Source organism: Solea solea, chromosome 3 (assembly GCF_958295425.1).
Source record: "Solea solea chromosome 3, fSolSol10.1, whole genome shotgun sequence".
NCBI lineage: Eukaryota > Metazoa > Chordata > Actinopteri > Pleuronectiformes > Soleidae > Solea > Solea solea.
Genome location: NC_081136.1, coordinates 11,593,830 through 11,608,667, shown reverse-complemented (window position 1 = coordinate 11,608,667; position 14,838 = coordinate 11,593,830). Strand labels below are relative to the sequence as shown.

The 14,838-nt window shown below is 42.0% G+C and overlaps 2 protein-coding genes across 3 annotated transcripts; one reads left to right on the top strand and one right to left on the bottom strand.

Annotated features, from left to right (window-relative positions):
• Positions 1-11: 11 nt before the first annotated feature.
• Positions 12-4,674, bottom strand: LOC131457212 (E3 ubiquitin-protein ligase CCNB1IP1). Of its 2 annotated transcripts, XM_058626109.1 has the most exons (6): positions 4,574-4,674; positions 3,365-3,669; positions 3,100-3,246; positions 2,116-2,290; positions 1,212-1,381; positions 12-311 (listed from the first exon to the last, which is right to left on the bottom strand). In XM_058626109.1, exons 2-5 carry the CDS (start codon positions 3,659-3,661, stop codon positions 1,215-1,217), a joined length of 786 nt encoding a protein of 261 aa, XP_058482092.1. In that variant the 5' UTR covers positions 3,662-3,669; positions 4,574-4,674; the 3' UTR covers positions 12-311; positions 1,212-1,214. The 2 variants fall into 2 exon arrangements, with proteins under 2 accessions (XP_058482092.1, XP_058482091.1); XM_058626108.1 differs by having other exon boundaries at positions 12-1,381.
• Positions 4,675-6,548: 1,874 nt separating this feature from the next.
• Positions 6,549-13,279, top strand: si:ch211-212k18.5 (sal-like protein 2). Its single transcript, XM_058625833.1, has 3 exons — positions 6,549-6,980; positions 8,581-11,909; positions 12,045-13,279. The coding sequence occupies exons 1-3, from the start codon at positions 6,905-6,907 to the stop codon at positions 12,264-12,266; spliced, it is 3,627 nt and encodes a 1,208-aa protein (XP_058481816.1). The 5' UTR covers positions 6,549-6,904; the 3' UTR covers positions 12,267-13,279.
• Positions 13,280-14,838: the final 1,559 nt, after the last annotated feature.

Here is a 14,838-nt window from a genome sequence, read left to right as displayed (position 1 = left end):
TAAGCATTTTGTTCTTCATTCATTAGGTCAAGCTTGATCAATTTAAATTTAGCTGTTTGCCATCACATTAAAGGCTTAACTAACCTCAGTTATTTACCAACATAATACCCTTGTAGTTGAATGAGTACCAAAAAATGTACATACAACAACTTTGCTTAGGCTAGGGTGAGACTTAATTCTCCTCGATTAAATCTTAGTTGTATTGCTGCTTATATAGTTCAGGTTTTTTTGAAGTGTATTTGTATAAACTATTTATACAATATTATTTCCATGAACTGGCCTAGGACCCAGAAACTTGTTCTCACTGATGGCTGGAGGGACAGAAGAAAGAAATGATCTTAGCCACTTAACAAAACGCTAACAAAACAAAATCTACGCCTGCTTAAGACTATGATATCTTAAGAATATGTTTGTTGCTTTACCTCGTACATAGGTCAACTTTTTTTGGCAGAAAACTGAAGCTTGTGAACCAAAATCCATAGAGAAACTCAGCATGTTTTCCCTGTGGGGGACAGAGGAGCTGCTGGTCTACTGCTGCCTCATTTAATAAGTTTTGTCACTTCAGTAAATCTGAACAAAGGATTTTATACACTGACTTCACAAGACAACAGATTTGAACTTACTGACGGAGGCAGCAGTGGATCAATAACACGTGTTTGCCTCAATTTAAAATTGCTCATTTCCTTAGTGGAGTTTGTTGCTGGGAGTAAGTGGTTTACGAACTTAAGTTTTCTAACCAGAAAAAGTTTTCTAATGGTCAGATAAAGCAGTGAGTTAAAGGTCAAGTGTGTAAAATTTGGGTCAAATTATTTTAATTAGAAATTGTGGGTGAGGTGAGGGATATATGGCTGCAACATGCAACTTCACCAATAAATGTTGCCAAATTTTACACACTACCTTTAAGCAGGTAAAGATGTTACGTAATCTATGTAATGAAATAATCTGTCTAGTAGACTGAGGATGTTCTGCCAAAAGACTGTTTACAATGTATTTCAAATTATTTTTACTCTACTTACAACATCAAAATCCTAAAGACAGCATCAAAACCTGAACTACAACTTTAGTCCACAGACATTTGTTATTATTACTCAAGTTTGCAGCTAATAACGATAAAGCAGCTGGCATGAACACCTCCAACTAAGTTAATATTAAAGAAAAATTGGTATGGTAATGCAATGGTAGTTTAGTTAAAGTCATAAGGAAACCTGCACCTCTCAGTGCTTCTTCATGAAAGGCCGGACCTTCTCCCTGGTAGGAGAGCTGAAGTGGAAGAAGGCCTTAGCTCCATCAGACTCCAGGCAGGAGAAGAAGCGACTGTCCACATCAGGGCCCGGGAACAGGAACTGAGGGCTTCTCTGGGGAGTCACCTGTCGTGCCATTCCTGGGTGACACACAGGAGTTTGATGGACATCTTTTATTGTTACACTGAGTAAAATTCCCTGACATAGACAATCAGCTCATTGCTCCCACTGTTCTTTCTTGATGACCTTTTCCTTTGGACAAAACACCCACAGCTTTTTCTTCCTTTTGTTACTTTACATTATTCTTGCTGAGCTTCCTTCCTTTTCTCATTAATCAGCAGATGCACAATGTGACAGCTCATCATTTAATTCTAAGACACAACAGCAATTTTGAACCTTCTCATTTGTGCGAGATTACATTTATTTCCATTTTCTTCCAGACTGCTAAGGCCCATAACTAACAGTTATTTTTATGATTATTTAATGAGGCACACACCAGTCCTTAAATTTGTCCAAAAGTTGCCATTCTTGTGCAGGTGTTGCAAGGTTACATTTATGTTTGATAAATTAATTCATTAAATTATTATTTTTAAACAGTAAACAGAAAACATTTTTGAAGCATCTCACATTAAAAAAATTATGGGCTGCAACTAACGATTATTTCGATAATCAATTATTCTGATTTTCTTGATTAATCATTTGTCTGGTCCATACAATGTCAGTAAATGTTGAAAAATGTTTTCCAAATCTAAAAATAACATCCATGAACCAAAACTAACCTGATAAATCAAACTCCTACAACCCCTCATCCACAAAGTGTGATTTGTATCAAGAGGGTACAACTTAAAAATTTGTATAACTATGTTCTTCTTACCGGCGTTGAAGTCAGTATGTGCTGGTTGTGGCATTGCATCTCTCTCCTCAACACCCACCACCATGTTGCGCAGCCTCAGAGAGTCGTACAGCCCCTGTAGTTTCTGGTACTGCCTGTTCCTCTCCATCAGTTTCTCAGACACCTCGCTGTACTTCCTCTTATACTCCTCCATCACCTGACAAATGTAAAAAGATAAAAAAAAATCAAGCCCTAACATACTTACAGGTCTTACAGGTTAATAAGTGTCTGAAATGTGATCTGTATGTCAATACAGGACAAACAAAGACTGCATTTAAAACTATAGTGTGTAACTTTTGGATATAAACAAATATCTGTTACATTGAAACACATGAGTTCACTCAATACTGAAGAGGTCTATCAACTCAATATAACTTTTCTGTGTTTCTTAGTACAGTGGCGTTGCATGTAGGTGCTGCACAGAGGAAGGGATTAATTTCATATCATGACAAATACAGTGACACGACTGCAAACAAGTTGAGTGTGATTGTAAACACAAAGAAGCAGCCACGAAAAGTTTAGAAGTGAATTCTACTGCTCAAAAAACCTGGACAATCAGTAGTTTGACAGGATAAAAGCCTCATGTCCCCCTGCTCAGTCAGGTTTAATACTTCACAGACAGAGTCTGTTGTCAGAGCCTGTTTTCAGATAAAGCACACAGCATACATAGAATGTATCATATAATGTAATCCTTTCTCTTCAAGAAGACCCCACGGTGGCAGAATAATAACATCAACAAAAACAAAACAAAAAAATCACTAAAAGTTAGACACTATAACTTAATAATACCATTATTTTTTCCATCATCAGTGAACAGGAAAATTGAGCGATAATGACTGGACATTTGCTTATCCTATTGTCTTATCTCATCTACAATATAGCAAAAGAGAAGGTCAGAGAGCATTTTACGACACAAAATACTTAAGTTCTAATTCTATGCACGTAATTGTGAGAATTGTGGTTTACTTTCTTCAGGGAAGTCATTTCCCCTCTCATGGCAGTGAGCTCCAGTTCTCTGGACTGGTTCTGCTGGTTCAACACCTTCTCCATCTGCTTCAGCTGTGCCTCAGCCCGTGAGAGACTGTACTCTTGGTACATACGCTCCTGATTGACCTTTACACAAGAGAATTAAAAGCTGGGTGATTTATTAGAAAAGGGACTCACACAGACAACTCAGGTTCACATAAACAGAATTAAGCAGTTCATAGACATACAGAGAAAAATATTTGACCTGATAGCTCCAGAAGGCCAGAGCGCGGGCACTAATGTCCAAAATTATGTCCGGCCGTAAACCTGCCAGCACCATGGCTTTGAACTCCTCACAAGGCGACAGCTCCGTCCTCACAATGTCCAGCTTCCCAGAGAGTGCAGAGGAGCAGGCAGGGCAGGTGACAGGAGAGCGACTGAACTCACCAGAGCCATGTTGGTCACAGAAAACATGTGAGCAGGCTGTGACCCACGCAAAGCCACTCAACTTGGTCCGGCACTTTGGGAAATTACACAGGAGGGTGTCGTCGCACAGAGACATGGATGTGACTGCGTTCAGTGAGGGACAATGGACTAGTCATTTACATTTAGATGTTATTATCTACTTGGCAATGACACTTTCTGACACTGAGCTAGACTTAAAAATATTAAATTGAAAATTTAAAGGTAATCACAGTATCAGTCAGTAAAACTGCAACTGATCATTTTTATCTAATTGTTTAGTATTTAAATCTTGAATAATTGGTTTTGTATTTAATCCTTAAGAATGTCCATCATTTTAGGACTATTTGTTGTCCTTACTTAATATTTTTAATAATTTGACAAATTCTCCCTGAAGATTTTATGCTAGGTTTTACGTTAGGGTGATGATATGAAGTAAGTTGATGTATGTATAAATATGTTGTGCTTCTATGCAAATAAATATCTTAATTGATAAATAATTTAAATTAAACAAAATTAATTCTGGTGAATTAAATTCTATTCACATTTATTATGATTTATTTTGGCTCACCTAGACTATTACAATTTACATTGTTTACAGGGACCAACCTTATTCATCATATTTATGTTTTTGTATGTCTAAAGACAAAATAAAAATGCCCCATTGTGTTTTAAGTGTAAGTAATAAGTGAACAATAAGGCTTATTCCACTTTCCACTAAATTGTATTTCAGATTATAGTAACAATTAACAATTAAATTAGATAACTACAGGGCTAAATAGTCCAAGTATGTAACTTAAGTAAATTAAGTAAGTTGGTTTTACATCAACTGCCATGGAGTGTTAGCAATAGCAGGCTAGCATAGCAACTCACGCTAATTTCTGACGTCACTGCGTTTGGAAATTAAATATACAACCGTTTTGACATTCAGAGCAACCATTTTCCAGCTAACTTAAACCTACACTTGCACTTAAAACGTAATTGTCTTTATCTCGAGAAACACACAACTTACCTGTTTAAGGTTACTTCCGTGTACAGGGAGGCGAAGCGGCAGGTGACGATAAATGACTGCTCTAATCTGATTGGCTGATTGTTACTGAACGTACAAAAGGCAAACGTCTGCCAATATTTATTAAAATAATAATAAGTATTAAGTATTAGTGCAGTATTTATAAAATGCTTGGTGTTTGATATATATATTTATTACTGTGTACCTGATGTTAGTCCACATAACTCTGCAACACACATCAATGCAATTTCTTATGTACAATCATTTACACAGTTTATACTGTACATTCTTCACCCATGCTGTATAAATTCTTTTTTCTTATTATTTACTCATTGTTTACTGTTAATTATACTTTTCTAATTATAGTTTTTCTATTTCTTACTTTTACTTTTTATACTATCTGTGCTCGTCTTTTAATAACCTCTGGCAGACTGAGAGGTGTAATGCTCTGTGAATTTGCCAATACAATCTAAATTAATTAAATGTACTGTATGTTTACCCAGCATCCTAAAATGCTTTTAGTTTTATTATATCTGATAAAATGACACATGGTAATGACACAGGCATACATTTTTCTAAAAGATAATAGAAAAAAATAGAATATTTAAATTGTACAGGACAAAATAAGTAGCCATTAATCAAGCAGAACACACACTAATAAAGAGCTTTATAACAACAGGAGTGTTTCCTATTTTATTGCACTTAATTTGAATTCATGTATGCACATATGCTTTTATATGAGTTTAGGGTTCTGGGGGCCCATGCAGGGACACAAGCTGTTCTTTGGTCTATGAGACTGGGGCTTTTGAAGGGCACCTGTAAGAATTATTTATTTATTGTCGCTAAACATGTTCTACTAATATACTAAAAAAAAAAAAAAACAGTCAGACAGTTTATTCAACATCCAAACCTATGACCCTTTGGACAAACAATGACGTCTAGCTTCCTTCAAATCAAATAATTCCCCATGTGTGGATCTATGTGAGACACCAACTTAAATATGGTCCTCCTCCTCCTCCTGCCACTTTTTTTTTCTCTCTCTCTCTTCTCTTTTATCCATTTCTCCACATGGTACAGGAGTAAAGGCAGGGGGTGAAAGAGGGGCATTGTGCTGTGCAGCAGTGGATCCGGGGGTTCATAGTGAGAGAGGGGGAGATGCTCACTCAACTGTGTCCAGCTCGCCATTGTCAAAGATTCCCATCTATTCTCTGCCTTTTAAATAGAGCTCCAGTGTAAGATGCTTTTTTAATGGAGGGGGGTGAGTGAATGAGTGAGTGAGTGGGGAGGGGTTTATTATGCAGTTGGTGATAACACATGAAATACATGCATGCATGCATGTGGATGCCGTGTGGCCCCATTTGCACACAACAACCACTGACTGCACTGTTGTTGATAATTGGCCCTATAGAAATCAATATCACTGCAGTGTGTACTCACTCATTATCTGGTTAAATAAACCCCTCTGTGAAGGGAGCTGGGATTTTCCCCCCCCCATATTCTGAAGGAAACCACCTGCCAGTCAAGTATTATTGTATGTTTATCATCATTTATTAGTGTAGTTTATAAGTAGTCACTTTGACTTCTTTCAAACACCTTTTCTGATTTAATTCCCTTCATACTCCATGATTATATTTAGCTTTTATTTAAATATACCAGTTTTAATAAGTTTTTTTTCTGGCATCCAGCAGCTTTGACAGCTCTTTGTCATATTGAAGTTTATAGCTGCTATGAGTGTGTTAAGGAAAAAAATAAAGCCAGGGGAGAAAGACAGAGAAAGAGAGGAGCAGAGAGGCTGTGTTACACGCCATTGAAATGCAAATAACAGTGAGGAACAAGGAGTGGTTCTGTGTGTGAGAGTGTGTATGGCGTGTGTGTGTGTGTGTGTGTATGTATATGGTGTGTGTGTTTGTGTGTGTGTGTGTGTGTGTCCTGTATGTGCATGCAGAGCGGTGGTGGTGATGGTGGGAGAGGAGAGGAGAGGAGGGGCGCAAATTGGACAAGTTTTTTTGGGGGGAGAAGAGACTTTACAAAACAGCCACACACACGCTCTCACGGGCAGATTCATATGACACGGTGTAGACCTGCGGATTTCCCAACACCTTTGTCTTTTCCTCTACATCACAGCCGCTCTTTCAACATTCGAAATATAACTTTAGACATTTTTATTTTTTTCCCCCCTCTTTTAAAATCAAAAGGTTTGTGGGACTTGCACGACTTTTGAACTTTGGATGCTTGGATGCTTTTCAGGAGCGCGTTCTAGTGCGCAAAGAAACGTGCGAAGTGCCATTCACCAAACCGATGCCCCCCTCTCTGCACTGTGAGTCGCAGTGAATCATGTCACGCCGGAAACAGAAGAGACCCCAGCATCTCGTTAACGCGGATCCGGGTGGCCCACGACTGCTGTCTCACGGTAAGAAAACATCTTTACAAGTTTGTGTTCGGAGTTTCTGGGGAAAAAGGGCAGGTTGTTTGCGCAGCAAATGTCCAATTGGTGCTTCACCCTTTTTAAAACAAAAGCAAATAGTTGTGTTTGTTTTTAATTTACACTTTTAGCACTTTTATTGATTTACGCAGACTTATTGTAGGTCAAAGTATGGTAATCACACCAAAAATAATAGTTTTAAAGGTCGAACCGTCTAAGTTTGTTTTATTCTCCTGCTTGTTCACTCATTGTAGTTGGTCCCCACTAAATGGAGGCCTTGTGAAGTTTGGTTGGGGCCAATAAACGTGTCACTGTGATGTGAATATAGAGCAGGATTAACTAACATACATCTGTGGCCATTTTCATGCGCCGGGGCATCCACTATAGGAAGCCAACAGGCTGCACAGTGCTGACTGCTGGAGGTCTTTGATTAGTCTAGAACACTCTCTTATTTGTTAACAATAAGGTGCATGGGTGGGGGGATGGGAAGACAGTGTTTTTGGTAAAGATTAATCTTCCACCCTGCCATTCTCTTCGTCTTTTGCTCTTCATCCATGCTTTTCTTCCTCATTCACCCCTCTCCCCCTTATTTTCCACCTCCTCAATACCTTCCCTCCCCTTTATTTCTCCCCCCTCCAGCCCTATTGACTGTATACTCCAACACAGTTGGGGGGGGGGGGGGGGGGTTCAGATGGATGGGAAAAAAAAGATAGAGAGATTGCTCTGGCACTTGTACTAAGTTGCAAAGCTTCACAGGCTTGCACCCAATAGTCTGTGCAGGTAAACTTCTCTACAAATTAAAGTGGTGGAAGTTTAGACTTATTTATGTTTTCCCTGCAGGTTTAGGTTTGTTTATAAGTCACCACAGAAAGAATTTCACAAAGGTACAGTCTTTCATTCCATCACTATATCTCTCCAGGAGGGAATAGTTAGTTTGTCTCTCCATTGTTGTTACCCTCCCCCTTCTTTTTACTCTTTCTCACTCTCTGCTCAAGATTTTGAAAGAATTTGACCCCTGAGTAGCAGAGGTCAGATTAGTTGACCAATCACAGTGTCTGGACAGTGCCCAGAACCCTTAGCATGGCCTGATCCTTGACCTCCACTGTGACGTAAGGGGGAAGGGTGAATAGGGAGATGAAAGACGTAACTGCTATGGGGGGGTGGGTTAAGAGGGGTTATGGGTTGTCTTGGTGATGCCCATTGTCCTTTAAAATGTGTTGCTATAGCAACAAGGTGGTCTGTAAGCCTTTTTGTGTGTGCAAGATGTTTGAGGAGTTTTGCTGGGGAGAGCACAGATTGAGACAAGACATTTCAAAGAGTGCAGAGTTTCTTCCACTTGTTTATTTGCTTGTTCAAGGCCATTACCTTGCAGGCATTTCTTGTGAAGTGAAACAGGATCTTGTGGTCTGTACTCAAATTTGAAAACTAAAATTGTAAAGAGTTACTGGATACAATTAATTAAACAAAGTTTAAAAAAGTTTAAGTGAATTTAAAATACATCAATGTCTGAGTTGATATTAGAGATCCTGCAGAGAAACACACAGCTTTTCAAAAAAAGTTTCTTAACTCAATTTCTATCAATCCTCAGATGACCGCCTGGGAATGAAGTCACCATCCACATCTCTGGGCTCTGAAGTGACATCATCAGGATCCTCATCCTCATCCCCCACCTCTCTCCAAGACTGCCAGCCGCCTCTGGCCCCTCGCCCATCCCCCGGTGGGCTCCACGCGCCCTCCTTACCCAGCGAGAGTTCACCTCCGCCTCACTGGCCCAGCCACATTTCCCCCTTCACCACCTCCCTCCCCAACACCCACTCTTCCCTCTCCCCAGACTTTCCTCACCCATCGCTGTCTTCCCAGACTCACTCACCTCCTCCCCTTGGACAAACCTCTGGTTCACACAATCTGTCCCACCAAGGAAATTCTCACTCAACCATGACCTCACCACAAATGGGCAGTTCAGCCACCACCACTACCTCCTCCTCCTCCTCATCCGCATCCTCTCAGGGTGTGCCACCTGCCAGGAACAGTTCCAGTCCAGGTCAGCAGCAGTCCTCCAGCACTCCAGGGCAGCAGGGACACATCCAGGTGCCTCCAACCTTAGCCGTTCTCCTTGAGGAGCTGCACATTTTACAGCAGAGGCAAATCCACCAGATGCAGATCACGGAAGAGATCTGTAGGCAGGTTCTAAGGCTTGGAGGGGCTGTCTTTGGGCAAGATAACAACACACAAGCTAGTGGTGCAGACAACAACCAGAAGTCCATAAGAGCAGTGTCTTCATCACCAACACACCCTTCCACTGCCACTCCAGTGACCACAGCGTCATCATTTTTGAGTAGCCTTCCATCTTCCCTCTTCCCCCAGTCAGCCATCTCCAAATCAAGTTCTTCACATGTCAGTGGCAGCAGAACATCATCCTCCTCTACCTCTTCCGCATTGCCTCCCTCTTCTTCATCATCCATTCCAGCCTCTATCAGCTCCTCTGTTTCCTCCCTACACCCACTGTCCTTATCATTGGGCCTAACACCACGCTACCTCCATGAGAAATCGTCAAACACATCCTCATTTAACCACAGCAATGGTGTCAGTTTCCCTACCCCTCCCCTTCCTACAACCAGCCATTCCCAGGACCTCCAGTCCAGCTCTACTCTGGGCTCATTGGGGCGCCCCCAACATGTCTGCCGTTATTGTGGGAAAGTTCTGAGCAGTGATTCATCACTCCAGATCCATCTCAGGTCGCACACAGGTGAAAGGCCCTACCAGTGTCCAGTCTGTTTGAGCCGTTTCACAACCAGAGGAAACCTCAAAGCTCATTTTCTGCGACACAGAGAGCAGAACCCAGAGCTGTCACTCTCCCTGTTGCCCCCAGCTCTGTCTGAGCAAACACAGAGTGGACCTCCGCCTGGTGCGATTCAGAGACGGAGAAAACGGCGGGCAGATGATGATGAGCCATTTAATGGAGTGAAAGGAAGCATTCCGGGAATGACAGAAAACATGGCTTTAGGATTCCTGTCTGGTTCATCCTCCCGGCCCTCCCCCTCCTCTCTACCTCTGCCACCCACTGTGGACATGGCACTGCTGTCCACAGCCCATTCACTGCTACAGCTGAACAGAGCCTCAGCTGCAGCTGCTGCTAGTGTATCAAACTCTGTACTGCCTTCTTCGTCAACCTCAACTTCCTCCTCCATAGGAAGTCAGTTTAAAGGTGCAAAGCAGCAGCGTTTTGATGAAAACACACCTCCACATTCTACCCTACACACAACTTCCCCGTACTCTCAACTGGCCCACCTCCCCAAGATTCTATTCCCTGGAGGTACCTCCCCTCATCACCTTGCACTTCTCCGGGCCCCAGGCCACCCATCCACTTCTCACCTGACTTCTCATCAGCTACCCTACCCCTTCCCACCTTACCCCAAATCATCAACCTCCTCTCCCTCCTCATCCTCTCCCAACACCTCAACCCAGACCTCAGACACCTCTAAGTTGCAGCGACTGGTACAGAAGCTTGAAAAGCAACCTCAAAGAAGTGCCTCCTCTCCATCCACCTCCTCACAAACACTTGCTGAAGTCAATGGGGACACGCATGGCCATGACCTCACCACCGCCTCCAGTGCCTATCGCAGGGAAATGTTGGCTGCACTTGGCCTAAGCCCAAGTGCCAATGCTGTGGGGCTAGTGAGCAGTCATGGAGTCTTAGGTTCAGAAACTTCAAATACGAGAACCGCCCCTTCTCTCCCTAGTACCCAGACTGCTAACCAATGTGGTGTCTGCTTGCGTGTCCTTAGCTGCCCTAGAGCTCTTCGTTTGCACCAGGCCACACATCTGGGAGAGCGTCCATTCCCTTGTAAGCTGTGCGGCCGCTCCTTCTCTACAAAGGGTAGCCTTAGGGCTCACCTGGCCACCCACCGCGCAAGACCACCAAATGCCCGTGCCATGAACTCCTGTCCGTTGTGCCCACGCAAATTTACCAATGCCTTGGTTCTTCAGCACCACATCCGTTTGCACCTGGGAGGGCAAATACCCACTGATGAAGACGTACCACCCGAAGATGGTGCAGGAATAGAAAGTGCCATCTATGATGATGGTGAGAATGATACTAACTCCCAATCTAAAGCCCAACAACTCCTCCCCTTGGCCTTAACAATAGGCTCCAAGTCTCTAAATGATGCGATTAAATCCGGATCCACCTCTAAGAAATCTAAAACTGCTGATGTTACTTCTGTGAAGACTGAAGAATCTGAGGGCTCAACACCCAGTATTAGCCCACCCCTAACCCATAGATCCACCACAGCAGGAGTGGAGGACCCCCTGCATCTGGGAGACAACTCCCTTGGTGATGGTAGCCCTATGAACGGCTCCGTGCACTCTGAGGAAGAGACCCATCTTGATCTAAGCAAAGCACCCTCAGCTGGCTCTAATTCAGCTGTGATGAATGGAGGAACAGAGGGTGATGACATCCCTCTTTCTCTCTGTGTTTCAAAGTCTAGGGCAGGAAATGATACACTTCAAAAAGAGGTTAGCACTGATGAAGCCACCTCCACAGACGAACCCATGATTGGCACTGATTCTGACACAAAACCCCAAGCCGGAAATCCCTCACCTGCACTCACTCCTCCTGCCAGTCCCAAAGGTATCCCAGAGGAAGAAGAGGCCAGTGTACCACATGTGCCGCAGGACAACGATGCAACCCAAAGTAATGGGAAGGGAGAGAAAATCACACCTACAGAGGCTTCACCAGTGACGGAAGCTGAAGTGGACAAAGTGACTTCATTTGAGGAGGGTTATGGTGAACCAGAAAAACCTGCTGAGATTCCAGAGCCCTCTGTCCCAGCACCACGGAACCAGACTCCCCGCCCAGACAAACCCTACAGCTGTTCCCAATGTGGAAAGGCATATGCCAGTCGTAGTGGACTTAAGGTAAGAGTTGACACAGTGTTTAAAGTCTTAAAATCAGATACTTTTTTCTATTGTAACATGAAGGTATTTAAATTAATATCATGTATGATGATATTGTTGTTTTAATGTGCATTGTGTTGTGTCTCCTTTCAACAGGGACATATGAAAACTCACCCTGGAGCTTTGACCACTGCCCCTTCCACTGCACAAGTCAGTGATAACGACACTGCAGAAGATCGCAGTTCACATTCAACCAATAAGAACGCGGAACAGCAAGATGACAAGCAGAAATTGGCTAAATCTGAGAAAGGCGATAGTACAGATTCTCCTCCAATTGGTTCTGATGTGGCAGACGAGCCTATAGACACTACTGTGTAGAAAGTTAGTTGGAGTATGTTGTTAAGGGGTCCTGACAAAGGAATGTATTTTTTTGAATAGAATAAGAATTATTTTTTAGATGTATTAATTGAAATTAATGTCTACCATTTATATTAGACACATAGATCTAGTTTATATTGTAGTACTTTTACAAGAGACGTTTGAATGTAGTATTTTAGCTATGTATTTTTTGTATCTCAAAGACCACAGTGAGGCCTTACAGTATCTTAAACTATTCACAGCATTGTCATGATGAGAATTAATTGTAAATTGTGCACTTTGTGCTGACAGCAACTTCGGCGCATACTGTATAGAATCAAACCAGTGTAAGCTGATTTTGAAACTAAAGTAGAGAGTGCAGAATATTACAAAACAAACTCCATACCAAAACGGGCCAAATAAGTATTGGCCAACATTTGTACATATGAGCTGCAGTTATGTTTTATACCTTTTTATTGTTACTGTCTTCTTTCTTTCTTTTTATCAAATGTGATGCTGCTGAATGTTTCTCATGTGCGTCGCACTACAAGTTGCACTGTGTCTGGTGCTGCCGAAACATCGGGGCGGAGCAAACACATGCGGGCAAAGTTGATAACCATGACGATGATGATGATAATAACAATATTGATGGTGTTTGATGACTTTTGTGAACAGCCCTGTACTTACTGCTATAACGTTGCCAGACGGAATTGACTTTATTCATACTGATGATTGTAAATGTTTTGTTGTTGTTCATCTGCCGTGTCGAGGCAACAACAAAACGCCCCCTCCTTTACCACCTCCCACCCCACCTCCTCTCCCTCTCCTCTCAAAGCACTTGAGAGTTTTCTGCTCCTGCAGAAATTGTCTGCGCTCACTACATTCAGCTAAGTTTAGCATTTGTATGCTTTGTTTTACCCTTTGTAACCCCCCCCCCCACACACACACTTTTTTTGTAGCAATGACAACATGCTGTATGTTTCCATGATTCCCATGTGATGTGTAAAATATAAATAAAACAATGGCAAAATGAAGAGACCTGTTTGATGCTTGTTTTTAAGAGTTAAACGTTTTTTTGTCTGGATTCAGTTAAAGCATGTGTCTCCATGAATACATTTATCTGTTTAAGTATTCTGTTTGCATGACTCTTATTCTGTGAGCGCCTGCATGTACGCGCAGTCTCCTTTGTTCCAGCACTCAGTTTGGGGAGGGCAGTCCTTTGTCTGCAGTGCTGACTAGCTGTCTCTTAATTCTGCCTTTTTTGCCCTCAGTGTCTTTTAGTATGTTTCAGTTCCCCACTACTGTGTGAGTGTGTGAAAAGGATAATCAGAGCCTGTATGAGTGTGATTGAGGGTGCAGCTGTAGAGGCCGCCACCTCCCTCCCTCCCTCCCTCCCTCTCCTGCCTTGCCCTCCCCTCTCTGTCATACTCTCTTTCATACGCACTCTCTTTTATTTTCTCTTTCATTTCTCTCCCTCTTTCTCCTCACCCCATCACCCCTGTACTCCCCCCTCCAACCCTGTGTAATGAGCTGACACACAGGAAGCCCTAATCCTCACACAATGCCACCCCTCTTCCCCCCAGAGTGACTGGGAGCGGGACAGGGGGCAACAAGGACCAACCTGGCCCAGCTGTCCCCAAAATGGCTGCCTTTAATCCCTCCAGTTTTTTAGCTTACAGGGGCTCCTGAAACCATGACAACCAGTAACCAAGGAAAAGAATGGCCAGGGCAGAAAGCGGGACAAAAGGAGCCATGTGTGAGAAGTTTGTCCACATGTGATTGTGAGGAAGGGGATGTGTCTCTGTCAATGAAGCAAAAACAAAAGAAAGAAAAAAAAATAGGCTTAAAATATACATATATATATATATATTTGAGAGTTTTCAATTTAAGAGTACACGAAAGACGGGGAGGTGTGCAAGCAAAAGTCCACAGGTGTGATGGTGATAGCTAAAGACCTTGATCAAGTGTAACACATTCATCATTCAATAAGCATTAATCACGTGCATGGACATTAATCATCTTCAGCAGGAAGACCAAAAGTTTCTTAGGGTGTGAAATGTCATGTAATCTGCATATTTACCCCCCCATGAATGAAGAATCAGCAGGACAAAGAAGTTGTTTATCTCAAATCAGACATTAGATTTTAAGTGATTGAGTGTCACTTAAGTAGGACATTAAATGTTAAAGATAGACAGATAGTGTTTTTTTGCTGGGTATGCTGTTTAATTATCTACAAATCAGAATCAGGTAATTTAGTATTTATGTTGAAGTAAAACATAAGGCTGCTCAACCTCAACCAAAATCACAAATGTTTACACTTTATTTTAATCCCTGAGCAGATTTTATTCACCTAATATGTGATTTATTACATACCATTGTGCAAACATGTTACAAAACAACAAACAGTGTTTATTAATGTGTTCACCACCTGCTATATACAATGCTATATACAAATACCTCAGAGAGGAACAACAGGTCTCAGGGGGTCCTCACATTTAAATTTATACTGTCAGACATTTTAAGAAAGTGATTTTATTGTCATTCATGTTTTTGTGTGATTTGTGGCTGCTGACTGAAAGTAGCTTAAATAACA

What these genes read in the sequence shown, in the direction of transcription:
- LOC131457212 (XM_058626108.1), bottom strand. Translation starts at nt 3,661, where the DNA reads ATGTCTCTGTGCGACGACACCCTCCTGTGTAATTTCCCAAAGTGCCGG. An exon ending in AAATGACTTCCCTGAAGAAA is followed by an intron (nt 2,291 to 3,099) that starts GTAAACCACAAT and finishes TACATTTGTCAG; the next exon opens with GTGATGGAGGAGTATAAGAG. An exon ending in ACATACTGACTTCAACGCCG is followed by an intron (nt 1,382 to 2,115) that starts GTAAGAAGAACA and finishes TGTGTCACCCAG; the next exon opens with GAATGGCACGACAGGTGACT.
- si:ch211-212k18.5 (XM_058625833.1), top strand. Translation starts at nt 6,905, where the DNA reads ATGTCACGCCGGAAACAGAAGAGACCCCAGCATCTCGTTAACGCGGAT. An exon ending in CCCACGACTGCTGTCTCACG is followed by an intron (nt 6,981 to 8,580) that starts GTAAGAAAACAT and finishes ATCAATCCTCAG; the next exon opens with ATGACCGCCTGGGAATGAAG. An exon ending in CCAGTCGTAGTGGACTTAAG is followed by an intron (nt 11,910 to 12,044) that starts GTAAGAGTTGAC and finishes TCCTTTCAACAG; the next exon opens with GGACATATGAAAACTCACCC.